The sequence below is a fragment of the Oryctolagus cuniculus genome, chromosome 17 (genome assembly GCF_051225735.1).
Source record: "Oryctolagus cuniculus isolate XC-2025 breed Fujian yellow rabbit chromosome 17, ASM5122573v1, whole genome shotgun sequence".
Taxonomy (NCBI): Eukaryota; Metazoa; Chordata; class Mammalia; order Lagomorpha; family Leporidae; genus Oryctolagus; species Oryctolagus cuniculus.
Window position 1 is genome coordinate 13,623,027 of NC_142883.1, and position 25,617 is coordinate 13,648,643.

Genomic DNA, 25,617 nt, shown 5'->3' on the forward strand with positions numbered 1-25,617 from the left:
GGTTCTGCCAGATCTAAGAACCAGGTGGGCGAGGCCTGCAGGGGTGGCTGACCCTGTAGAGCTGAAGCCTTCTAAAAATGAGCTCGAGGGCAGGGGTGGCCAGCTAAGTGCATCTGGCCCCAAGGAAACAGCCTGGCGCCAGCTCAGCCCTTCCATACAGATGGCTTTAACTACAAGAGTTCAGTTTGCCACCTGCCCGGTCTGGGGAGCAGCAACAGCCCCTGGAGCCAGCGACCTTGTTGTGGATAAATCTGTAAACCCCAGAAAGCCCAAAGACCTCACAGCCTGACTTGTTCCCAACCAGCCAGTCCCTGGGGCCAGGGGAGCTGGGCAGGGCATCCCTGTCTTGCATGTCACCCCGTGGGGCCAGCAGCAGGCACTGTGGGGTTCAGCACTCCATGGCCACGTGATTGAGCAAGGACAGACTTTCTGGAGAATCTGGAAGACTCTGGAACATGGTATGAGTTGTGTCCCTAGAAAGAAACGCGCCAGTGCATCAGAGTGTGAACTTAGATAGGATAGGGTCTTTCAAGTCAAAATGAGGCCGTTTAGGCTCAGGGGAAATCTGGACACAGGCCCAGGCAAGTGCAGAGGGAAAACACACGGAGAATGTCACGTGATCACTCCAGGGTGGCGGATCGACAGCCCCAGGGCACCAGGAGTTGCCAGTTAGCAGAAACCAGGGGACAGGTGTGGGTCCAGTTCTTCATGGCCCTCAGAAGAAACCAGCCCTGATGGCACCTTGATTTTGGACCTCTAGCTCCAGAGCTGTGAGATGACAAATCTGTGCCGTGTAACCCCCCACAGTCCTAGGAAATAATGACACTCGGTTCCCCGTCAGGAAAAGAGCCTGCCCTGTCCTGGAGAATTACGGGAAGCAAAGGACAGCTCGGACACGTCTGCGTGGGGCTCTCCTCCCTGCAGGAGGAAGGCCTGGGGCGGGCGGTTGGCGCAGAGGTTAGGATGCTGCTTGAGACGCCTGCGTCCCATGTCTGAGCACCTGGGTTCATGTCCCAGCTCTGGCTCCTCTCTCTGGCTTCCTGCTAATGTGTACTCTGGGAGACACTGGGTGATGGTTCAAGTATTTGGGTCCCTGCCACCCATGTGGGAGACCCAGATGGAGCTCCTTGCTCCCAGGCTCGGCCTGGCCTGGAGCTGGCTGTTGTAGGCATTTGGGGAGTGAACCAGCAGATGGAAAATCTCTCTCTCTCTCTCTCTCTCTCTCTCTCTCTCTCTCTCTCAAATGAATAAATCACATAAAAAGAGAAAGAAGATGCTGCAAACTGTGACTTGAAGGCCGAAGCATCCTACTAGTAAGAGGTGGTTGCCCGGTGTGCTCCCCATGCCAGGGAAGCTGCCTGCTTGGCTGGACCACATGGGTGAAATCGCTCCCTTCTTTAAGGGAACAGCCCGTGGCTGAGGCAGATGGCTTTACTCTCTTTTTGTTGACTTGGAACAAGATGCTCCTGCCTCCCAAACAGAAGGAGAGAATGAAAGAATTTGGTTCCAGGCCGGCGCCACGGCTCACTAGGCTAATCCTCCGCCTTGCGGCGCTGGCACACCGGTTCTAGTCCGGGTCGGGGCACTGGATTCTGTCCCGGTTGCCCCTCTTCCAGGCCAGCTCTCTGCTGTGGCCCGGGAGTGCAGTGGAGGATGGCCCAAGTGCTTGGGCCCTGCACCCCATGGGAGACCAGGAGAAGCACCTGGCTCCTGCAATCAGATCAGCACGGTGCGCCGGCCGCAGCGCACCGGCCGCGGCGGCCATTGGAGGGTGAACCAATGGCAAAAGGAAAACCTTTCTCTCTGTCTCTCTCTCTCACTGTCCACTCTGCCTGTCAAAAAATAAAAAATTTGGTTCCAAGCACTGCAGACTGTCACATGGCCTTGACCCAGAACCTGGCCATGGTGTCCAAAGTGCAACACTGCTTCTCTTAGAATTCCTTCAGCCACCATCCTGATGGATACTGACATACGACAGCTTCCAGAAAATAGAAGTGCCCAATTTTCATGATGCTGAGCAGTCACAGTTTTTTGTGTTTTTTTTCAAGATTTATTTGTTTATCTTGAAAGAGTTACAGACAAAAGGAGAGATCTTCCATCTATTGCTTCACTCCCTAAGTGGCCTCAATGGCCAGGGCTGGGCCAGGCCAGAACCAGGAACTTCTTCCCACGTGGGTGGCAGGAGCCCAAACACTTGGACCATCTTCTACTGCTTTTCCCGGGCCGTTAGCGGAGAGCTGGATCCAAAGTTGAGCATCCAGGACTGGAACCAGTGTTCCTAACGGATGCCAGTGTTGGCAGGCAGCAGCTTTACCTGCCACGCCACAGCGGGCCCCAGCAGTCATATTTTTATTTGAGCTTGTCAGTGTTTTCCTGTACATTCAACTACAGAGTAACAATAAACTCATAGAGACAGAGCAACACTTGGGATGTCCCTACAGCCTTTCATCACAGGCCAGTGCTGTGGCATACCGGGTAAAGCTGCTGCCTGCAGTGCCAGCATCCCATATGGGTGCTGGTTCAAGTACCACTGCTCCGCTTCTGATCCAACTCTGCTATGGCCTGGGAAAGCAGTAGAAGTCCTTGGGCCTCTGCACCCATGTGGGAGACCTGGGAGAGGCTCCTGGATTTTTTTTTCTTTTTTTTAAGATTTATTTTATTGCCGGCGCCGCGGCTCACTAGGCTAATCCTCCGCCTAGCGGCGCCGGCACACCGGGTTCTAGTCCCGGTTGGGGCGCCGGATTCTGTCCCGGTTGCCCTCTTCCAGGCCAGCCCTCTGCTGTGGCCAGGGAGTGCAGTGGAGGATGGCCCAGGTGCTTGGGCCCTGCACCCCATGGGAGACCAGGAAAAGCACCTGGCTCCTGGCTCCTGCCATCGGATCAGCGCGGTGTGCCGGCCGCAGCGCGCCGGCCGCGGCGGCCATTGGAGGGTGAACCAACGGCAAAGGAAGACCTTTCTCTCTGTCTCTCTCTCTCACTGTCCACTCTGCCTGTCAAAAAAAAAAAAAAAAAAAAAAAGATTTATTTTATTTATTTGAAAGAGAGTTACAGAGAGAGGTAGAGACAGAGAAGTCTTCCATCCTCTGGTTCACTCCCCAAATGACGCAATGGCCAGAGCTTAGCTGATCCGAAGCCAGGAGCCAGGAGCTTCATCCAGGTCTCCCAAGCAGGTGCAGGGGCCCAAGGACTTGGGCCATCTTCTGTTTTCCCAGGCCATAGCAGAGCACTAGATCATTTATTTATTTATTTATATTTTTTTGACAGGCAGAGTGGACAGTGAGAGAGAGAGACAGAGAGAAAGGTCTTCCCTTGCCGTTGGTTCACCCTCTGATGGCCACCACGGCCAGCGTGCTGCGGCCGGCGCACCGCGCTGATCCAATGGCAGGAGCCAGGTACTTATCCTGGTCTCCCATGGGGTGCAGGGCCCAAGTACTCGGGCCATCCTCCATTGCACTCCCTGGCCACAGCAGAGAGCTGGCCTGGAAGAGGGGCAACCGGGACAGAATCCGGCGCCCCGACCGGGACTAGAACCGGTGTGCCGGCGCTGCAAGGCGGAGGATTAGCCTAGTGAGCTGCGGCACCGGCCAGCACTAGATCATAAGAGGAGCAGCTGCGACTAGAACCAGCACCCAGAAGGGATGCCAGCGCTTCAGGCTGGGGCCTTGCACCACAGCGCTGGCCCCAGAGGCTCCTGGCTTTGGATAGGCCATTTGGGAGTGAACCAGTAGATGGAAGACCTCTCTCTCTCTCTCTCTACTTCTGCCTCTCTGTAACTCTACTTTTCAAATAAATAAATAAATAGATCTTAACAAAACAAACACAGACTTCAAAAATATTTCAGGCATCTGCATCTCAGTATCTCTGAGGGTGTTTTCATTCTCATGTGCCAATCACTGGAGCGGGGGTGGGGACTGTCTCATGCATCCTGCACCTTCTATGGGCCAGGCTGGGCTGGGGACTTTGCCAGCCCGCAAGGAAGTTGTTACTGACACCACACTGCAGACAGGGATGCTGAGGCACTCCTGTGAGAGCAGCTGAGAGTGTCCCGTGCACCTGGGACAGGGCCTGCATCTTGGTCCTTGGAGAGCCCTGAACAGATTGCCACAGGTCAGGAGGCTTATAAACAGTGAACATTTACTTCTCACACTGTGGAGGACAGGAAGTCCAAGATCAGAGAGCTGACAGATGTGGCGTGTTGTGAGCACCCACTCACAGCTCACAGATGGCACCATTTTGCTATGTCCTCCCTTGGCAGAAGAGACATGAGACAGAGATCTTCCGTCCACTGGTTCACTCTCCAAAAGGCCTCAATGGCTAGAGCTGCGCCAGGCCAAAGTCAGGAGCCTGAAACTCCATCTGGTTCTCCCATGAGTGGCAGGGGCACAAGGACTTGTGCCATCTTCCACTGCTTTCCCGGGCACATTAGTAGGAAGCTGGATCCAAAGTTGAGCATCTAGGACTCGAACCAGTGCTCACATGGGAAACTTCACCCACTGTGCCACTGACCCCATAGAATTTCTTTTTATAAATAAGGTCGCTAACTGCTTCCCAAAGGCCACACCTCCTAATTCCATCCTCTTGGTGATTAAATTGCAGAGCATGAATGGGGGTGTGTGTGGCGGCAGGGATCGAGGTAGTGCAGACATTCAGACCAGGTTGGCAGCCCAGGTCGCGCAGGGAATGAATTGCTGATCAGTTGCGAGCTGCGTGCTCCTTGTGTAGAATCTGGAGATGGCATTTGTCCCTGCATTGGCTGTGCACTCTGGTCACCTGGGGAGCTGTGGGAAAGCTGCATGGCCAGACCCCACCCGAGGTCAGCATTATCAGAGCGTTGGTTAGTCTTGTTCTGAGCTGTCTCCCTCAGGGGCAGCTGTAGGGGACGACCCTTCCTTGCCTCTGCCAGCCTCTGTGGCTCCAGGAGTTCTGGCTGTGGCTGCATCATTGCAATCTCTGTCCCCGTGTGACCTTCGTCTCTCCGAGTCGTCTTATAAGGACATTTGTCATCAGATTTAGGGCCATCCATTTAATCCAGGATGATCTCATCTGAAGAGCCTTCATTTAATTACATTGGCAAAGACCTTTTTCCCAAATAAGATCACATTCATAGGTACTAGGGGTGAGGACTTGGGCGCCTCTGTTGTGGGGGAACTCACCGCCTGCGGAGAACTTTCCCCGGATTTTTTTATTGCAGTGGGTCAGGATCCAGCAAGGTACGTGACCTCTCCGTCACCCTGAAATCAAGCTTTATGATCTCTTATCATAGACCAAACCCTGAAAGTGGCATGTGGAGTGGCCCAGAGGATTTGTAACATCTGAGATGAAGGCTTAGGTTTGTAAGCCTCATTTTAAAATAAGGAAACGTAACAACGAACGTTTGAAGTGCAAAGTAGTCCCTGTTCTTTGATAAAGAACGATAGGAGGGATGTAACCGAGTTTGAACCAGGACCAACATGCTACACAAGCTGTAGAGCTGCAAACCAGAAATACATTTTGTTGTTTTTTTTTTTTTTAAGGTGGGGGTTGTAAGAAAGGTCAACTGGTAGGTGAACGAGGCCATTTAGGTAGTTAACGTTCACAAAGCCGGATGAGAAAATGAAGATTGCAGGAAATGATTTCGGCAGAAAGGGTGTCGGGAGGTGGGGCAGAGGGGGGTTGGGGGAAGGAGCCCAAGGTGGAAAAGCCCCTCCCATTCCAGACAAGACCACGCGCTGTCACTCACCCTCTTCCCCGTCCTGGGCGCATCTTCATTCCGCAGCATTCGCTGGGTGTGCGTCTCTGAGTCTTGATGAACGAGTGCTGGGCAGCTCCTTCTTTACCTCCTTCCAGCTCTTTGAGAGTGAGGTCCCAATTACAGGCCATGATTGAGGTGGACCAAATGAAGCCACCAGCTGTGGCCATGACATCCGCCTTGCAAATGTTCCACGCACGATTGCCATTAAAAACCCAATTGTTAATTGTTTTCTTGGCATCTGCTGTAACAAAAACACCTGTGCTCTTTCACACTGAAAGCAAATGCATTGGAAAGAACGTGGGCTAAGATTAGCGGGGGCTAGGTTAGTAGTTGTAGCCCTGGTATCAAATGTTTGTGATTTGGGGGCAAAATATTTCACTTCTCTCAGGCCTCAGCTTCTGATCTATAAAACTGAGGACATGAAGCCAAATGATCTCTTCAAGCCTTAAAATCCTGTTCTGAATCTTGAAAAATGTAATAGACTTTGCATTCCCCATGTTAGCCTTTTCCCAAAACTTTATTTAATATTTATTTCTTTAAGAAAGAGTTATTTATCCATTTATTTGAAAGGCAGAGTAACAGAGAGAGCTTCCATCTGCTGATTCATTCCCCAAATGGCCACAATGGCCAGGGGTGGTCCATGCTAAAGCCAGGAGCCAGAGACTCCATCTAGGTTTCCCATGTAGGTGGGGGGCTGGGGGTCCAAGTAGTTGGGCCTTCCTCCACTATTTTCCCAGGCACAGTAGCAGGCAGCTGGATCTTAAGCCGAGAAGCGGGACTCAAACTGGTGCTCTGATATGGGATGCAGCTGTCACAAGCAGTGGCTTAACCTGCTGCACCACAGAGCTGGCCCCCAGAGAACTTCCCATAGAATGTTACGGTCGTATGATGCAATCCAGACCCACACATGCACTTAGGCCTCCACACTGTGCTGTGCAAACAGCACTTCCCCAGTCTTCACTCTGAACCGGAAGTTGACTGGGAGGCCCCACAATTCTCTACTGCTTTGGTAGGACAATCCCCCAGGGATCAACTCTCCACTTTGTTGAGTCTTGTTTTATGCTTGAGAAGGGCAGGCCCAGAGCGTACCTACCTGAAGGTTCTAGAACAGGTACCACTGCACGCGCAGCAGTCATGGGCTGAAGAAATGAGTCGAGGGCAGCCCATAAATCAGAGAGGGCAGAGAGGGGCGTGGTCAGCTGGTTCCAATTCCTTCATCTGCATACTCAGGCCCCAAGTGCAGGAACTGAGGGGCATGGAGGAAGCTCAGGCTCCCCAACTCCAGTGCCTTCCTGCCTGCCTTGCTGTGTCCACTGGGTTTCTTGTCTCCTTGCAACTCTGGCTTGCCAAAGAGTGTTGCCCCCCTGTTTTCTGTACCATACAGGGTGGACGTGTACCCAGCCTTTTGTGACTCAGTTCCAACCCAAATAGGACAGCCCCTGCTCAGGTGCTGGAGGATCTGCCTGTCCCCACACTGGTCAACCACAGGCTGGATGCCATGTCTTCTAAGCCTCAACATAGCTGTTCAAGCACAGTGAATAATGCCCTTCAGTTGCCTCTCTTGTGGGAAAGTGAGATAAACCAGTTTTCCCAGTTTAACCCCAGCCCCTGTTGTCTAGCACACAGGAGCGACTTGGCAGGCATCAGTTTCCTTGTTTGCAGCTCTCAGGCCGTTGTGGCTGATGGCATGAACTTCTGGTGTGTTCCGTGAAAGAACAAAGCAGCAGTCACTCTCTTCATCTTCGGCAATCCAGTTAGTGCATCTGTCTTATAATCCACTTGGCACGCCTGTTTTGTTACCTTTTTCTGAGTAACAAGCCACCCCAGAATTTGGTGGATTAAAACAGCAACAGTGGGCAAGGTGTTTGGTCTAGTGGTTAAAACCCCTGTATCCCACATCAGAGATCATGGGTCCAATTCCAGCTCCAGCTCCTGACTCCAGCTTCCTGTTAATGCAGATCCTGGAAGGCAGAGGTGATGGCTCAAGTGATCAGGCTATTGCTACCCACGGGAGACCTGGATTGAATTCCTAGCTCCTAAGTTCAGTCTTACCCTAGCTCCAGCTGTCTCGGGCATTTGGGGGAGTAAACTAATGAGTGACAGCTCATTCTTGCACTCTTGTTCACTCTCTTTCTCTCTCTTTCCCCCCTCCCTCCTCCCAAATAAATATTTAAAACAATTAGAACAAGGGCTGGCCCTGTGGCTTAGTGGATACAGTTGCTACCTATGACACCCGGCATCCCATATGAGCGCCAATTTGAGTCCCGGCTGCTCCACTTCTGATCTAGCTCCACGCTAATGTTCCTGCAAAAGCAGCAGAGGATGGCCCAAGTACTTGAACCCCTCCCACCCATGTAGGAGACCCAGAAGAAGCTCCTGGCTTTGATCTGGCCATTGCGGCCATTTGGGGAATGAACTAGAAGATGGAAGATTTCTCTCTCTGTCTCTCCCTCTCTTTTTCTATAACTCTGCCTTTCAAATAAGTAAATTTTTTTAAAAATTCCAACAATGCATTATTTCTCATAATTCTGTAAGCTTCTCTGGTTACCTGGGCAGATGTAATTGGCATGGTATATGTTGGAATGGAAACGTCTAAGATGGCTTTTTCACTGAGGTATCTCAGCCACAGCACCTAAGACCCGGTTCAGGATCCCTCCCATGCCCTCACCACGTGGCTAGCTTTAGCGTCCTCACAGCACAGTGGTCTAAGGTCATCAGACTAGTCTTTATGCACTGGCAGGCTTCCAGTTTCTGGTTTCCAGCTTCTTTTAAAAGTCTAAACTGGGGGCTGGCATTGTGGCATAGCAGGCTGAGCCACCATCTGCAGTGCTGGCATCCCTTATGGGCACCAGTTCAAGTCCTGGTTGCTCCACTTCCAATCTGTCTCCCTGCTAATGACTTGAGAAAGCAGCAAGAGTTGGCCCAAGTGCTTGGACCCCTGCACCCACATGGGAGACCTGCAAGACACTCCTGGCTTCAGCCTGGCCCAGCTCCAACCTTGCAGCCATCTCTCCCTCTCTCTGTAACTCTGCCTTTGAAGTAAATAAAATAAATCTTAAAAAAAAAAAAAGTCTGAACTGGCAACACCCCAGCACGGTGAGGGGGGAGTGAGTGGCCGCCGTGTGTAAGGATGGTCTGTCATAGTCTGCTTGGTGATACATCTCTTGATTTTTTTTTTGGTCCTCTCTTTTTATTCCTTCTAATTCAGTTCTCTTTATTTCTTGATGGACAGAAAGCTATACATAACAAATGTACACAGCGTGATGAGTTTGGAGCTGCATTTGTACTTATGAAACCCTCACCACAATGTATCCCACAAAACCATCCTTCACCTCCAAATGTTTTCTCCCACTTCTTTTTTTTTTTTTTTTTTTTTTTTTTGGACAGGCAGAGTGGACAGTGAGAGAGAGAGACAGAGAGAAAGGTCTTCCTTTGCCGTTGGTTCACCCTCCAATGGCCGCCGCGGCTGGTGCACCGTGCTGATCCGATGGCAGGAGCCAGGAGCCAGGTGCTTTTCCTGGTCTCCCATGGGGTGCAGGGCCCAAGCACCTGGGCCATCCTCCACTGCACTCCCTGGCCACAGCAGAGGGCTGGCCTGGAAGAGGGGCAACCGGGACAGAATCCGGCGCCCCGACCGGGACTAGAACCCGGTGTGCCGGCGCCGCTAGGCGGAGGATTAGCCTAGTGAGCCGCGGCGCCGGCCTACTCCCACTTCTAATTATTATAATCATCATCATCTTTTATCTCCATGGCATTATATGGTATAAGAACACGAGGCTAGCAAAAATTAGTCCCCTGGCATTAAACATCAGGTGTTTCCCGGGCAGCTCCAGGGTGCTGTGGACAAGCTTGCTCTCTCTGCTCTGGACTGCAGGGTTGGACATGTTTCTTAAAGGCTCCTCTGGCTGTCTCAGGACATGCAATAACGGCCATCATCAATTGAGCACTTGCTATGGGCTGGCCTTGCATGTAGGCCTTTTTCATGTATCATGTTATTAAATTATTATAATCTTTCAAGGGCAGTTACTGGATTGGTTCAGGCAAGGGACAAGCAGCACCACAAAAGTGAGTAAGAAAGCTTCAGATGTGCTGCTACAGCCAAAGTCACCGTCCCCATCACACAGACACTTGTTCCCCTGGGATAGTTGTCATTCATTCTCTTTTGCTTCCCCCTTCCCAGAATCCCTTTGTCAATCTTGTTCTATTCCATTCCAGAACAGACTTTGTATTCCATTCTGTGTTAGCTTTTCATTCCTCTAACACAATACCTGGGCAGGCTACTTTAGAGAGGGAAGAGTTTCATTTTGGTTCACAGTTCTGGACATAGAAGGTCCCAACAGCACAGAGCTGGCTGTGGCGGGGATGCCCTGTGGACTGTATCATGCCACGGAGTGAGCACGTGGGCACTTCTGCATCTGTGTCCCCCTTCTAACCCGGAGACTCCACCTACTGACCAAATGCTATTTAATCACCCTCCGAAGGTCCCACTGACAAACATCATAGTCAAATTCAGTTTCCATCCTCTTAATACTTTTACATATTGGGCAGGCCAGTGTTGTGGCCTAGTGGATTAAGCTGCCATTTGCCACCCTGGCATCCTGTATCAGTGAAGTGCTGATTCAAGTTCCACCTACTCCACTTCCGATCCAGCTCCCTATTGATGCACTTGGGAAGGTGGGGCTGGATAGCTCATGTGCTTGGGCCCCTGCCATCCTTAGGGGAGACCAGGATGGAGCTCCTATGGCCAGGCCCAGACCTGGCTGTTGCAGCCATTTGGAGAGTGGACCAGTGGATGGAAGCACTCTCTCTTTTTCTGTCTCTTTCTCTCCCTCTCTCTCAATTGCTTTGCCTTTAAAGTAAATAAATCTCTTTTAAAAAAAATTACTAACAAAGCAAGGCTATCACTGCTTATATTCACCATTGCCCTGGAGGACCTATCCAGTTCAATTAAGTTAAGGAAAAGAAATAAAAATGTGTGGGGGAAAGTGGTATTAACATAGGACTTTGGAGACTAAACTCCTGCATGAGTTTGGGAGGATAAATATTCAAACCATGGTACATACGTCAGACACGTCTCTCACTTGGGTTCTTCCTCCTTCCCCCAGGCCCTCTGTCTTCCTAGAACACACACAAACACTGAGGGACCTTGAAGAAAGGTCAGAGAGCACAGGTCACTCCTGCAGAGTTGAGTCTAATCGTTGAGCAGCTGCATACACACCCTTCCACCTGCACACAGTGACACCTGGTCCATACCAGGCCTCCCCACACCCTCAGTGAACACCTGCTCAGCCTAATGGCCATTACGATGTTACCGTATGTGGGGATAGCGACAAATTCAAGCTGGTGTCCATCTTGAAAATCCCACCTAAGTAGCACATAGCATATTTTTAAATTGCATTTCTATGGGTTTTTAAATTATTTATTGATTTTGCTTATTTGAAAGGCAAAGAGAGATCTTCCATCCTCTGGTTCATTCCTCAAATGCCTGAAATAGCCAAGGTTGGACCAGGTTGAAGCCAGGTGCCAGGAACTCATTCCAGGTCTCCCATATGGGAATTAGGTACCCAACTACCTGAGCTACCACCACTCCTTCCCAAGGTCTGCATTGGCAGGAAACTGGAGTCAGGAGACAGAGCCAGGACTCTAACCCAGGCACCTCCATATGAGATGCAGCTGTCTTACTTGGCTTCTTACCTGCCAGGCCAATCACCTACCCCTGAGATAAGTCTTGAAAGAAAAGGAGATATAGGCAAAGTATAAAGTTGACCAGAAAGAAGGAACTTCCAGAAGAGGAGATATACAGTGTGGTGGGATGAGAAGGCCATGCCAAGATGGCCACTGGCAAGTGGGCGTCAGTTACTCAGTAATGGCTTCAAAACCCATCTGGCAACGGAGCCTGCCTGGCAACAGGCTGTGATTGGATGGCTTCAGATACTGCCTGGCAACAGGCTGTGATTGGTTAGGTCATAAACTGCCCCTTGACTGGATTGGCTTCCTTGGCTATATAAGCTGCTGTACCAACTGAAATAAATGAGTCTGTGGGCTGCTCACCTCTGTCCTGCTTTCACCCAACTCCCAGGGTCTGTGTGGTGGCTGCATGCCTCTTGCCCCCAGCATGCTCCTCCCCTCAGAACGAATCCACAGCAACAATACAGGTCCTGGGATTTTGGCAAATGGGTCTGCCAGCAGCTCCCCAGGGTCACAGGGGGAGCCATGGTGTTGGGATGCTGGTCCAGATGGTGAGCAGCAACAGAAAGACCTTGTATTCCATGTCAGGACATTTTAGTTGTATCCCAGTGGCACAGTGGGTGCTATGGATGGGCTTGGGGGAGGGGAGTGGTATGGTCAGATTTTCATTTGGGAAGCCCCTCTGGCCGCAGAGTGGGAATGGTGAGGAGGTGGGGAGGATAAGGGCTCTGTTCTGACTTTGTTGTTGGCTTGGTGTTGACCTCATGTGGAGTGGGTTCCTGGAGTGCTCTGTGGTTTCTGGAGGAGCCACCATGGCGGGAGCAGGCACCATAGCACAGTGGCCTCACAGAGGAGACAGACCTGAAGGGGAAGGCAAGGGCAGCGCCAGGCAGCCGTGTGCCGCCGCAGCCAGCCCCAAGTGCATAAACCTGTCTGTGTGAGCAGTCTGCCTTGACTGCCCAACCTCACCCCTGAGGCACCGGCTGGTCTGAGCTGAGCGGACCAGGGCAGTCCCAGCCAATCTGGTTTTGTATCTCTTCCTGTCTACTTTTCTCCTTGCAGGAGAGGAGACCTTGTTTTCTTGCTTCTGCTCTGCCTGTGAGGCTCCTGTCTTCCCTGGATGCCTCCGTCCACAGAGGCAGGATCAGGAGTCTGGAGAGCAAGCCCAGAGCAGCTCCAAGCCTTCTTCGTGGTTGTAATTGTTCCACATATGTTTCTGAACATCGAGACTGGCTTTTTTTGTATGTTGTTAGTTTACGCATTCCTTCTGCAGTATCTCTGCAGACATGATTGCCAGTGACCTAATCAGTGGCTGATTTCCATCTGGCAATCACTGAGCAAATATTAAGTGGTTACACATTCTTTAAAAACCCTTTTTAATTTTTCTTCTTTCAGTCTTGTAGCTGAGGGATGCCTATTCTCAGCAAATGTTCACCTGTTACATCCAGATCCACACAAAATCACTCCGGGGGTTTCTCTTCTGCCCCTTTGCCTAGCTGCAATACCATAGACGAATTTTGTGTGTTCTTGAACTTCAATTTGAATCACACAATGTATACACACTTCTGCGTCTGGCTGCTTTTGCTCAGCATAGTATCCTGGGGAAGCAAACATGTTTCCCGCGTGCATCCACCAGCAAACACTTTTTCCTTGTGTGTAGTATTCCACTGTGGGATTATCTGGCTTCCTGCTGATGAATGTCTGGGCTGCTTCCAGTCTCTGTCTATTATGTTGAGAGCTGTTGCAAATGTTCTAGAATGGTCTTTTGGTGGCCATATGCACTCATTGCACCCAGAAATGGAGTTATCAAATCATAGTTAGGCACCTGCTAAGCTCTGCACACGCTTGTGGATGCTGCTAGTGACCATCCATGGCGGCTGTATCAGTTTGTACTCCCATTAAAGGACTAGACTTTGTGTGAAGTTTGTTGGCCCTAAAATGAAGGAAAAATACAACACGATATCATAAAATCTAGTCTTAAGTCACTTTTTGGTGACATTTAAATAGACGAGCTGCCTTTCTTTTTTTTTCTTTTTTTTTTTTTTTTTTGCCACTTTATTATGATCTCCCTTTTTCAGAACTGAGATATCATACAATTCAGCCTCTAAATGAGAGCACAGTTCAGTGGTCCTCATATTCACTATCTAACTCCAGAATAATTTCATCATCTGACGGGATGACCTGTCACAGATGTGGCCACCTGTGGTCACATCACATCCCTATGCTTCGCCAGTCCCTGGAGGTCATTAATATACTTTCTCTCTCATATGGATTTGCCTACTCTGGACATGTCATATAGATAGTTGAACTTTTAATGTACCAGTTCCTTTTCTCTGATTGTTTTTTTCTAGGATCCTAAACACTTCAAGTCTGAGAAGACAGGCCGGGGACAGTTAAGGGAAGGCTGGAGAGATAGTCATCAGCCCATCATGTGTTCCTACAAGCTGGTGACGGTGAAGTTCGAGGTCTGGGGGCTTCAGACCAGAGTGGAACAATTTGTACATAAGGTAAGTGATCCAACACCAGTTCCTGCACTGTGGACAAAGTCCCTGTCTTGACTGACAAGTTGAAGTGTGTGATGCACAACAAAATACGCAAGTGCTAAGGCAAAGCCAGGTGACGCATCTGGAAATCACTTTGGGTGCAAATGCATTTCATGTATGGCGTGGTTTCCTTCTCCTAAGAGATGTTTTACACCTCATCTCTCACTCTTTGCCCTCCGTGTCTGTCAGGCAAGTGTATCTAGCAACTGGAGCTTTCAATCCACATTTCTCACTTTGGTATTGGGCTGCTTTGCTTCCAGAGGCACTTGGGAGGGGGCCAGAGGGCTTATCAGTGTGCACAGTTCCCAGGGATCACTCACACTCAAAAGATCCTGCAAATGTAGACACCTAAGGTGGGAGATGGCCCACAAGACAGAAAAAGAAATCCCAGTAGTCCCATTAGATGGCACATCTCGGCATTTCTGCCCTTTAACAATTCTGTTTCTAAAACTGGGGTAACAAACTCATAACACAGATTTCCTTTGGATACCTATGTTCATGAAACATGGCAATTATGTAGCCGGAACTCACTTGGTGATTTAAATAGCCTCAATGTCTATAACATGACTCTTATCCTCATGGGGAAAAAAAATGAGAAATACAATGTTGCCCATTGCCCTTTGTAGCTGTTCCCAGTTTCACAAAAATAAATAATACCCAGGTGACCTCCATAGTCCAGGTAGGCTAACTCTGTTTATCTTTCCAGTTACAAGCTGATAAAGGGTAGCTTCAGAAATTCTTTTGGAGGCCACTGGAATTTAACCTGGATGCACTGAGCTTTTGGACTTGGACAGATTTGTCTACTGGGATTAGGGACTGGATGACAATGAAAAGTTCAATTCTTCAATCTAGGCCCAAGGAATAGATGGTCAGTTTTGCAGCCCCTCATAGCTTACGTTGATGGTAAGAGACCCTGGGACAAATTTGAGAGCCTGGATGTTTCACTGAGCAGAGAAGGCTGTGGATCCTGCACTGAGCCCCAGTGTGAGATTCAGTGAGATCCGTGGAAATCAAGGGCCAGAGCCTCCTGTTTCCACTCCCAGAAGCAGGAAGGTACCCACAGCTCCCAGATAAACATTTTCCAGCCTCATCTCTGTGTCTAAGGTTGTTTCTTACCTGACTCGCTACAGTGCCCTTTCCGGAAGCTTTTTAACCCAAAATGATCACCTTTGACTAGGGCTGCTCTCATCGTATTCTATTTCCTCTTTCAAAGCGTGTTGAGATTGTCCCACTGTTGTCTTTTCTCCTCACCACTGACTTTGGCTGGTTTTCAGAATCGATTTTGTTGGGCTTTATATATTTTTTTATTTGAAAGGCAGAGAGAGAGAGAGAGAAAGAGAGAAAGATCGCCCAGCTGCTTATTCAGTCCCCAAATGCCTTCAGTGGCTGAGGCTGGGCCAGACCTAAGCCAGGAGCCAGGAACTCCATCCTGGTCTCCCACATGGTTGGCAGGGGCCCAAGTAAATAAGCCATCACCTGCTACCTTCCAGGGTGCACATTAGTGGGAAGCTGGAATGAGAAGCAGAACCAGGGCTCAAAACTAGGCTCTCTGGTATTATATGTGGGTGTCCCAAGCAGTGTCTTAACTATTGTGCCCAGTGTTGGCCTCCAGAATCCATTTTTTTAAAATACCTGTCAGAGGATGCTCTAGTTACAGGCATTCCCCTTGCCCATTTCCAAATATAATGAAGTGTGATCAAGCCCCTGAAACACACCTGCTCTGGCACATAAGTCACTAATGAGTATCTGAGGCCAGCATTTGAATGGATCTGAAGTGCCAGGCATGCCTTTCTCTGAACACCTTTGTTTTTTAAGAGTCTATTCACGGTTAAGGGGGGGGGGGGATGTTGGAAAGCAGAGCCATTAGCACATTATTGAATTCTTGTTTCCAGCCGACAGCTGTGTTGTGCTCAATGTAATAGGGTGTATTTACTGATGCCTGGATGCTGTTCTTTTGAATTCCATGAATTTGACACACTCAGCACTGTGCGCTGTTTCTTACATTCAGTACATGTCTCCTACTTCCAAATCCTAAAAAGCCTCACCAGGTATCCAAAGGCCAGGAGTAATAAACACTTCATGATAAACGCTTCCCTTGTTTTTGCAAATTCACCAAATGCAAATCCATCATTTACTGAAACGTGCTTGAGCCCTTCAGGAGAGATTTGTGACAATCACTGGACTTGTTTGGCAGAAAGAAAGGAATGTTAGAGGGAGACTGTGAGCTTGCAGGAAACATTAAAAACAAATTTATGCAGGGCGAGACAGGAAACCATGAGAGCACGTGAACAGTATCACACACACACACACACACACACACACACAGGGTCTGAGCGATCTTCCTTAGCTCTCTGTTATCATGACATGTCACCCTAAGTAACCACTTCATTCCTTTTGTCTCCAGCCAACCCTATCACTCCCATTATGTTCTATTCTACTTGAGGTCTCTTGTTTCATCTCTTTCGATCACAGTTGACTGGGAGCAGACATTTGGCCTAGCAGTTAGGATGCCAGCCAGCATCCCACATCAGAGTGCCTGGGTTCAATGCCTGGCTGTAGCTCCGGACTCCAGCCTCCTGCCATCCCAGCTCTTGGGAAGCAGTAGGTGACAGTTCAAGTACTTGGGAGCTTGGAGCTCCTGGCTTCAGCCTGGCCCAATGCCAGCCCTTGTGGGCATTTGGGGAGTCTGCCAGCAGATGGAGGCTCGCTCGCTCTCTCTCTCTCTCTCTCTCTCATTCTCTCATTCTCTTGACCTCTCAAATTAATTAGCTGATTGATTTTTAAAATAGTAAGTTTGCTAAGCTGCTTTTCCCACCCCGATCCCATAAAAGTTGAACCTAGAAGAATATTTATTCATCTTGTATCCTACACCTTCTTTTATTTTTTTAAAAGGTTGAATCAGTATTTGCGATATTTCATCAGAGAACAGGGAGTGTTAAGGGCTCTTTGTGTAGAAGTGGCTCACTGCCCGGAAAAGCATTCTTGATTTCCAGCATGTAGGACCTCCTGGTACCAGTGAGTTATGTACACCCTCCCACAAATGAAAAGTAGACACTGTTTCGGTTAAAGATAAATGGAGAGAAGAGCCCCAAGGTGATTAGTCTAGAGAGTCATTCAGATCACTGCTGCGTGACTGCCGAGCAGTTGTCATCACTCTTCACACATCCCCAACCCAAGTCTCAGATGAGACAAAGAAACTAATTTCCAGCAAGTATGCATACACCATGCAGAGGGCCGGGGGTGAGCAGGCACATGATCTGTGTGTCTCAGTCTATAATTGTCACCACATACTGATGGAGGGATTGAGAGAGCGCTCATCACCAGGATTCCCCGAATGGGAAGCAGTCTGTTTTCCAAATAGTTTTCATCTAACGTGGTATTGTTTCAACCTCCGCCTTTTGCTTTCCAGGTGGTCCGAGACATTCTGCTGATTGGACATAGACAGGCTTTCGCATGGGTTGATGAGTGGTATGGTAAGTCAACTTCCCCACACTAACTTGGAGAACCTTTTCTTAACATGTGGACTTGGACTTCTGGCCATTTGGTTTCAACTGCTACCTAGAAGGACAAAAACAGAGGCAGGCTGCTGCTTCCTGTATTGGAAACAGCACTGTCCGCTAGGCATAATGAGATGTAATGCAGAAGCTTGGGCTAAACACAGAACTATTGATTAAGCGGGACCTCAGTGTTTCTGATGCTTGTCATTTGATACACAGAGCTCCCTCATTCTCTGTTGGATGGGTTTCAGACCCAATTCAGTGCATCCCAAATGACTATTCAGGATCAAAGCTGTCTGAAGTATCACGTCAAGTGAACACAGTTCTTTGATTCAGAAAACACTTGAAACAATTTGTCACCAGATACATAAAGATTCTGCAAAACTTTCAGAGCAGACAGAGGCAGAGGTGCCTTGTTAATTCTAATTGAAACTATCCTGGCCTTTTTTCATGACCTAGGAAGAGTTAAACAAGTTCTGCACATTTCCAATAAATAAAAACAAGGTTTGCTTCATTCCATGATGGATGGACCATCCTTCCCAGACCCTCTGCATGCCTGTTCTGTCCACACAAATCCTCTGCATTCCCAGAATCAGTCATCAGATAGCTCTTGTCCTGGCTATAAATAGAAATGAACACACCCAGGGGGTGACTTAGGTTAGATCTGATTTTCAGGTTGGTTATCCAGTGAAATGCCCTCCTCCTTGGCCTTTCCCTAAGTCACATTATCTGTCCTGAGTGTAACCTGGATTGCATTCTGGTCCTTTTCCATCATTGTTCCACCAATTCTCTCCCTGTTCTTAGCAGAAGGCACGAACATTAAAGTAAAAACATACAGTGGATGAAACAGGCAAAGACAGTGATGGTTATTAATGTTGTTAGCTATTTCTGAGTTGCGTTTAGAAAGGCATGGTTCTGTAGGCCATGGATTTATTTTATTTTTGCAATTTTCCCAGATCTGCACCTTCGAAAGAGCCAATGCATCTTCGCATGTCTGTCCAAATACAGATCATCATTTAATCTCTAATCACACACTCCCCCATGCTGTGCTCATGTAGTAAGAGCACTGGCTTGTCACATTGTCACGAAGTTCCCCAAAGACCTGTCCATTTGCGGTTGTCTTTTGTGAGACAGGTGGAAGGAGTCTCCTGTGACGACTTCCTCTCATCCTCAAATATTTCTAGTGTGTTCTTTGTAGGGAGCTTTATTCAGATTCTCAGAGGGAGCACAAACCACAAAAAAGAGGTTAAGAACTCCTGGTCTCTTTTGTACTCCTTGGAGCCGAAGGTTTCCTTGCTACCAATACCAAGGGCATAGCAAAATGATATCCAAAGACTCATGAGCTCATACTGATTAGAAGTTTGGCAAAAGAACCGACACCTGAAGCGCCAAAAATCTGCCACTCTGAAGACTCAAAGACAGGCAGTTGGATAGGTTTCTCTCTAGGGCCTGAGTGCCAAAGAGGGCTTTTCAGAAAAGGCGACATCAGAAAAAGCAGCCATGTTCTGATCAAAAGGACAAAACGCCAGGAAGCTCTATATCAGAAAAGCAGGTTTGATTAGAGGTGGGTTTGATAGGAAGTGAAAGAAGTACAGGGCTTTCTAGTGAGTGACTGTCTGGGCACAGAGCGGACCGACAGACTCTTCTCTAGCTCAGCTGAGCCTAGGGCAAGGAAGCAATTTAAGGATTTTTAATGGGGGAGAGAATCCTCAAATTACCCAAAGCTAGAATAGTGCATCAAAGGAAATGGGAGATGTCCAGTCTAGAGAACCTTTGAGAACACTTAGGTATTTACTAAGGAAGAGTTAGATGGAGACAGTTAACAACTCCAGGAACCTATTGCCCAAAAAGCACTTTCTGTAAATAAACACTCCCAAAAAGCCCCAGTGTGGCCATTAGTGGGTGTAAATCATCAAGGTGCCTGGAATCCCCAGAATAGGTCTCCACTCGCTGTGTCCCAACCAAAACAAGCAGCAGTTTTCACTCAGCAAGGCATCTGAGAACCGCACCATCCACTTCCGGTCAACCCTGCAGGCTTCCACACCCTCAGCTGAGCTGCTGGCCAGGCACACATGCAGAACTCAGTCAATCAAATGACCGGAAATGGTCCCTGCCCACACAGTGTCTTCTCAGTCCTTTGTTCAAGGAAACTGTGGGCCTTTCAGGCAAATGGGTGTGTTACTGTCACCGAGGCCAAGCGCCCACCCATCTTGGCTACCTGAAATTGCTCATTTTTCTTTGGCGTGTTTAGGCTCGGTGAGACTCTTCAGTAGTAAACCTGGGAAACGTCCAAAGTAAAGAAACCCTCACCTATCACTGTATTCACAGTGTATAGCACTGGTTTCCTAAGCAACTGGACCTGCAACATCAGCATCCCCCAGGTACTTGTTAGAAATACAGAGACCCAAGCCCTATCCCAACTCTGCAGACTCAGAAACTCTGGGTATGTAGTTCAAAAATCTGTTTGAACAAGCCTTCTGGAAGATTCTAGAGCTGGGCAAAGTTTCAGAACTACTGGTTTATAGCATAGGCTGTAAACCAGATTGGATTGCAAGGACAGTTTAATTTAGTCCAAATAGGTTAGACTAGACTACCAGAGAAGTCTTCAGGCCAACTGCCAAACCCCACTGAGAGTTAGGAAAAAAGCACTCCGTTTAGACAGATGAATTAGAAAATGGCATCCCTTCTGGGCAGACTCTGCAGGTGTCATGGGTGTGGCTGAATTTTGGCCCCAGTCTGTCCACTGGCTGTATGTTCATACACTGCACAAACTGTACACCCTAATGCAGGGGCAGCCTTGGATAGCACCATCTCTAATGCTCAATTAAGAGTCAAGGAAAAATAAAAGATATTGTAGAGGATGGTGATCTTTTTCTCACCCAAGGACTAATTCTGCATCTCGTCTGAGTTCCAGCATTTGACAGTCACGAAACTGTTTCCCTAAACAGATGTTATTCTGCTCATGTTCATTGTAAAGCACAACCATTTCTGTGTTGGAGGAGTTGAGTTTGTCTTTCAAAGCTCTAACTGGGCTTTATCCGTGAGCTGTGGGTCTCTCTGCAGGGCTAGAACCCTCATCAGAAAAGCAACAAGAACACACTTCACAAGATGGAGTGATCTGGGAGATGGATAAAAATAGGCAGCCAGGCTTCACAAAAGCATGGTTTTGCCTCACAAATCTGACGGTATTTTGAGAGTGGAACACAGAAGATTGCCAGAGGGAGCCTGGGACTGGTGGAATCTCATGAATGTCTTTGAAAATCTGACTCTTCCCAAAAAGTATGGGGTGGGGGGGAGTTCTGGCTCGTGTAGATGAAACTATGAAAAGTCACATAGAAATCAGCCTGGGCCGGTGCCTGAGAGTGAGTGAGGCAAGCTCAGGGTGGACAAGGAAGCCTGCCAGGGGCTCCCATTCTGCGGTTGAGTTCAACCGGGCAGCATTTCCCAATGACCCCCTGCTTTCTGAGATAGGAACTTGAGTGCTGGCTCTTACGCAACATTTTCTGTGGGTGTTCATGTACATTTTTCTGGGGAGAGAGCCCATAGCTTTCCATCAGATTTTCCAAAAAAAAAAAAAAAAAAAAAAAATCTGTGAACCTTTCCATGCATACCCATTACTCCAATTAGAACTACAGAAAAAGCCCCAACTCGAGGTTACAGTTCTAGATCTGAGTGGGTTGAATGACATGGAAAGAGTTTGCACCAACCTCAAGGGTTGGCTATTCTCTCTACAAAGAGGTGGAGCCACCTTAAGCTCTTTGTAACAAGCATTCATTGAATTTATAATCACTTAATGGGTTAAAAAGTGTTACTTCCCAAAAGGTGATCACCATTTTCCTGGAGCCAGAGTGATCTCCAATCTAATTAATTCATGGTTTCTGGAGCCTCCCTCCCCCAACTGCTTGTTCAAGACTTCCATTTTTTCTCAGAATGAGAAAAAAATGACTTCTATTTTGGCTGAGGGAACTAGAACTCGAGGGAAAATGTTTGTAGAGGGAAATCAGGAAATAAGAGCATGCCACTGGGTGGGTTGCTGCGTGAGAGCGTAAGGCTCTCGTTTTTAAAACTGGAGCTGCTGGGGCTGGCGTTGTGGCGTAGCGGGTAAAGCTGCCGCCTGCAGTGCCAGCATCCCATGTGGGTGCCAGTTCAAGTCCCGGCTGCTCCTCTTCTGATCCAGCTCTCTGCTGTGGCCTGGGAAAGCAGTGGAAGATGGCCCAAGTCCTTGGGCCCCTGCACCCATGTAGGAGCCTCAGAAGAAGCTCCTGGCTCCTGGCTTAGGATCGGCACAGCTCTGGCCATTGAGGCCATCTGGGGAGTGAACCAGTGGATGGAAGACCCCTCTCTCTCTGCCTCTCCGTTTCTCTCTGTGTAACTCTGACTTTAAAGTAAATAAAAAATAATAATAATAAATCTTTAAGAAATAAATAAATAAAAGTTTAGCTGCCGCACCTGGGTAGCACAGTGACAAAAAATTCATTTGGTGCAGGGTATTTATAGCTTCTTTGTGTGTTTGGCTGACTTTCTTTTTTTAAGATTTATTTTATTTATTTGAAAGTCAGAGTTATAGAGAGGCAGAGGCAGAGAGAGAGAGAGGTCTTCCATCCACTGGTTCACTCCCCAGATGGCCTCAATGGCCAGAGCTGTGCCGATCCTAAGCCAGGAGCCAGGAGCTTCTTCTGAGGCTCCTACATGGGTACAGGGGCCCAAGGACTTGGGCCATCTTCCACTGCTTTCCCAGGTCATAGCAGAGAGCTGGATCAGAAGAGGAGCAACCGGGACTCCAGCCGGCACCCATGTGGGATGCTGGCACTGCAGGCAGCAGTTTTACCTGCTATGTCACAGCACCAGCCCCTTGGCTGACTTCTATCCTGACAGCCTTGCAAATGTATGCTCTTGCCTCCACTTCTTATGAAGTCAACCTGGCTTCCTTAAAAATCAAGTAATTTAAAGTTGAAAGACTAGGACAGTGTATTTCCAAAGAGAGTTAATATTTATAGTAAGAAATCAAAAATTCAAGCACAGAAAAAAATTAAGAATGAATAGATAAATCATAGAAGAAATACAATGGCCACTACATTCACTACTAATCACAAGTGTAATGAAAACAAGAACATAAGACATTTGCCTTTCTGATAGAAAAAATCTTAAGAGATTAATAATATCCAGTTTTAGATAGAAAATGATGAAGTACAAAATCACTGTTAAAGTGGTAAGTACAAAGAACATGTGACCCAGCCACTCCACTTCCAGAATTTGTTCTTAAGAAATACATAGGTGCTTCCGAATGCATGTACAAAGCTATTCTGTGTGGTGGTGTTTATGAAAGCTAATAGATAGTGTCAGTATAAATGCCCGTTAACAGGACTATGGTCAAGGAAATTATGATGCAACCACACCATGAATATTGTGTGCAGCAGTTACAAAGAATAAGGGAGTTCTTTCCATTACTGTAAAAAGCAAGTTAAAACCGTATTTTCAATATGTATAGTATAGTATATGATCTTATAATTCCTATATGTAAAAATAAATAACTAAACCAGGAGGGACATACATGAGTATGTGATTTCATAGAATAAAAAATACGCCAGTGTATTCCTCCAGCTTTTAATGGTGTCATCTCTGGGAGAAGAAATAGGATTGGTGGGAGAAGGTCACATAAATTAAACTCTTTTCTCCCCATAATCTGGGACTATGTGAACAATTTAATGGAACATAATTCACGCATTACTTGAATGAGTCCCTAAACATATAACAATTGAAAATGATATTTTATACAAAAAAGAAAATGGGGAGGCAACCTAAGATTCATATGGTTGAGGTCTATTTTGGTCAATGCAAGCCTTCAGTTCAGAGTTTAGGAAACCAAGATTCTTCAAGTAGTGAAGTGGTCAGACTTCTTTGTCAGAACTGGGTTGGTGGTAGAGGGGGAGATTGTGGTCTCCATCCAGTCACCTGGGGGAGGAGGAGGTGCTACCAGGCCCAGGGCAGTGCGACTTCCACACCCTGATAGCCGAGACCTGGGGCCTGTTTTCCCCTCGCCTAAGGGGAGGCAGGAAGGAGTAGGGAAGAAATGGTCAGGAAGAAGAGAACAGGACAACGAGATTTCGTCCCACTACAGTGCAGTGAGGTGGGCACTGTACCCCAGGATACTTCAGTGCCGATTCTGTCAGCAGGCTCAGAGACATTAGGATGAACCTTCCGATAAGAGTCCTGTGCTCATCCCAGCACTTTCTTAGACCAGGTGACTAGCCCCAATGTTCCTTGTTCAAGAAGGTTTTACTTAAGGAGCCGTTATTTGAGAAAGATAAAGTATGGCTTTTCAAAAACCTACAAATTGAAAGTTTATTAGTTACCAATTTATTTTCAAAATAATTGACCTAGGGTTCCTTTAATTAGGATTGTGTGTGCTACATGTACGCATTTGTTTGTAGAAGCAAAGAGATGTGAACCTAAATTGTTAGAAGACACATTGGTCATTGAAAATCAATCAGTAATGAAGATGAATCACCCCCGAAAGTGTAATCTGTCCCCCAGGCACAGGTCATTGGGTTTATTAAAACTTGACTCGCATATAGATTTGGCGGTAATATATGTTGCAGAAGCAAGACACGATATGTTTCACCCAGAAACTCTGGACAGGAACATTTTCACTTGATTAAGATGGCCATAAATGACGGAGACAGATGCTGGGAATCTTTACATCATTCCCAGATACATTTATGGTTTGTGGAGATAGTTAAGCATCAGTGGAGACCAAATAATCATTTTTTAGAGAACTGTTCTCCTAAGATGTTCATTTTTATGTGATCTAATTGGGAGAATGTTTATCATTACATGGAATCTTCTGAAATGTTATTTCCTCTTTAAAAAAAGAATGAGTTGTTCCTAGGATGATCGAAAATTTCACAAAAGTATATCTTTTCCTTACTACTTCCAAATCAATGGATTCATCTGTAATGACCCCAGATAATTGATTTTTAAATAATGCTCTCCTTTCTTACACAAGTAATACATATTTGATGCAGAAGATTTAGAAAATATACTCAAGTAAAAAGAAGGAAGTGATCTGTAGCTCCTCAAAATAATCACCGCTAACATTTTTTTAAAAGATTTATTTATTTATTTGAAAGTCAGAGTTACACAGAGAGAGAGGGAGAGAGAGAGAGAGGGAGAGAGAGGTCTTCCATCCACTGGTTCACTCCCCAGTTGGCCTCAATGGTCAGAGCTGTGCCGATCCAAAGCCAGGAGCCAGCAGCTTCTTCCAGGTCTCCCACGTGGGTGCAGGGGCCCAAGGACTTGGGCCATCTTCTACTGCTTTCCAGGCCATAGCAGAGAGCTGGATCGGAAGTGGAGCAGCCGAGACTCGAACCAGCGCCTATATGGAATGACGGCACTGCAGGCAACAGCTTTACCTGCTACATTACAGTGCTGGCCCCCACTGTTAACATTTTGAAATGTATGCTTTTGGTGTTATTAAATGGAGATAATGCTTTTCTGACACCAATGATTAGTTATATGATGTATACAATTTCTATCTGCTATTCTTTATATAACAATGTGAATATGAATGCTATATCTGTATAGGAATGCTAAATATTCTTCCTCCTGATTTTTAATGATCACATTCCACTGTCAGTCGCTTGAATTGTTTTCAATTTTTCCGAACAAGTTTGTAACAAACATCTTTGTTGCTAAATCCTTCAGCACACCCATAAAATAGATCTGTCTTTGAAAGCCCACAGTCACATAGTCAAGTCCTCCCTTAGAATGGAGCTAATTAAAGATAAAGAATAATTTCTGCTGTGGTTCACTAGGGTATAAAAACTAAGACTCCTTTGCATGTGTCTTCCAAACTTCCATCCTGCCTGTTGGGGTCTTTAGGGGATAATAACGTCAGACACGTAGAGAGAAACTTCTCAAAGTTTTAAACTTCCAACTAAAAATGACCTCTTCATACTCATTCCAGGTGTATTTATGTTTAAAACTTTTTGATACCCAGCCATTGCAATTAAAGTGATTGTGTTGAAAGAATGTGTTGCTATGAACTAAGATGCACTTGTTCTAATCACACAATGGCATCTTTCTATTGCTGTCGGTTACCTCAATTTTCTAAAAGATAAGCATGCTCTTTGCCTGGCCGGACCACTGCTTAGCATTCT

The 25,617-nt window shown here is 47.4% G+C and overlaps 1 protein-coding gene across 4 annotated transcripts in view; it reads left to right on the top strand.

The window, feature by feature from the left end:
* The window catches only part of PITPNC1 (phosphatidylinositol transfer protein cytoplasmic 1), a 280,327-nt gene that overhangs the window by 243,059 nt on the left and 11,651 nt on the right, over positions 1-25,617 (top strand). For 3 of the 4 annotated variants that reach the window (XM_089316776.1, XM_070060433.2, XM_089316775.1), the window contains 2 exons: positions 13,770-13,925; positions 17,371-17,434. In XM_089316776.1, the coding sequence (XP_089172902.1) occupies positions 13,770-13,925; positions 17,371-17,434 (220 nt within the window). Of the gene's footprint in view, positions 1-13,769; positions 13,926-17,370; positions 17,435-24,780; positions 25,061-25,617 lie in introns of those variants that run through there. The other variant, XM_089316773.1, reaches the window with a different exon arrangement.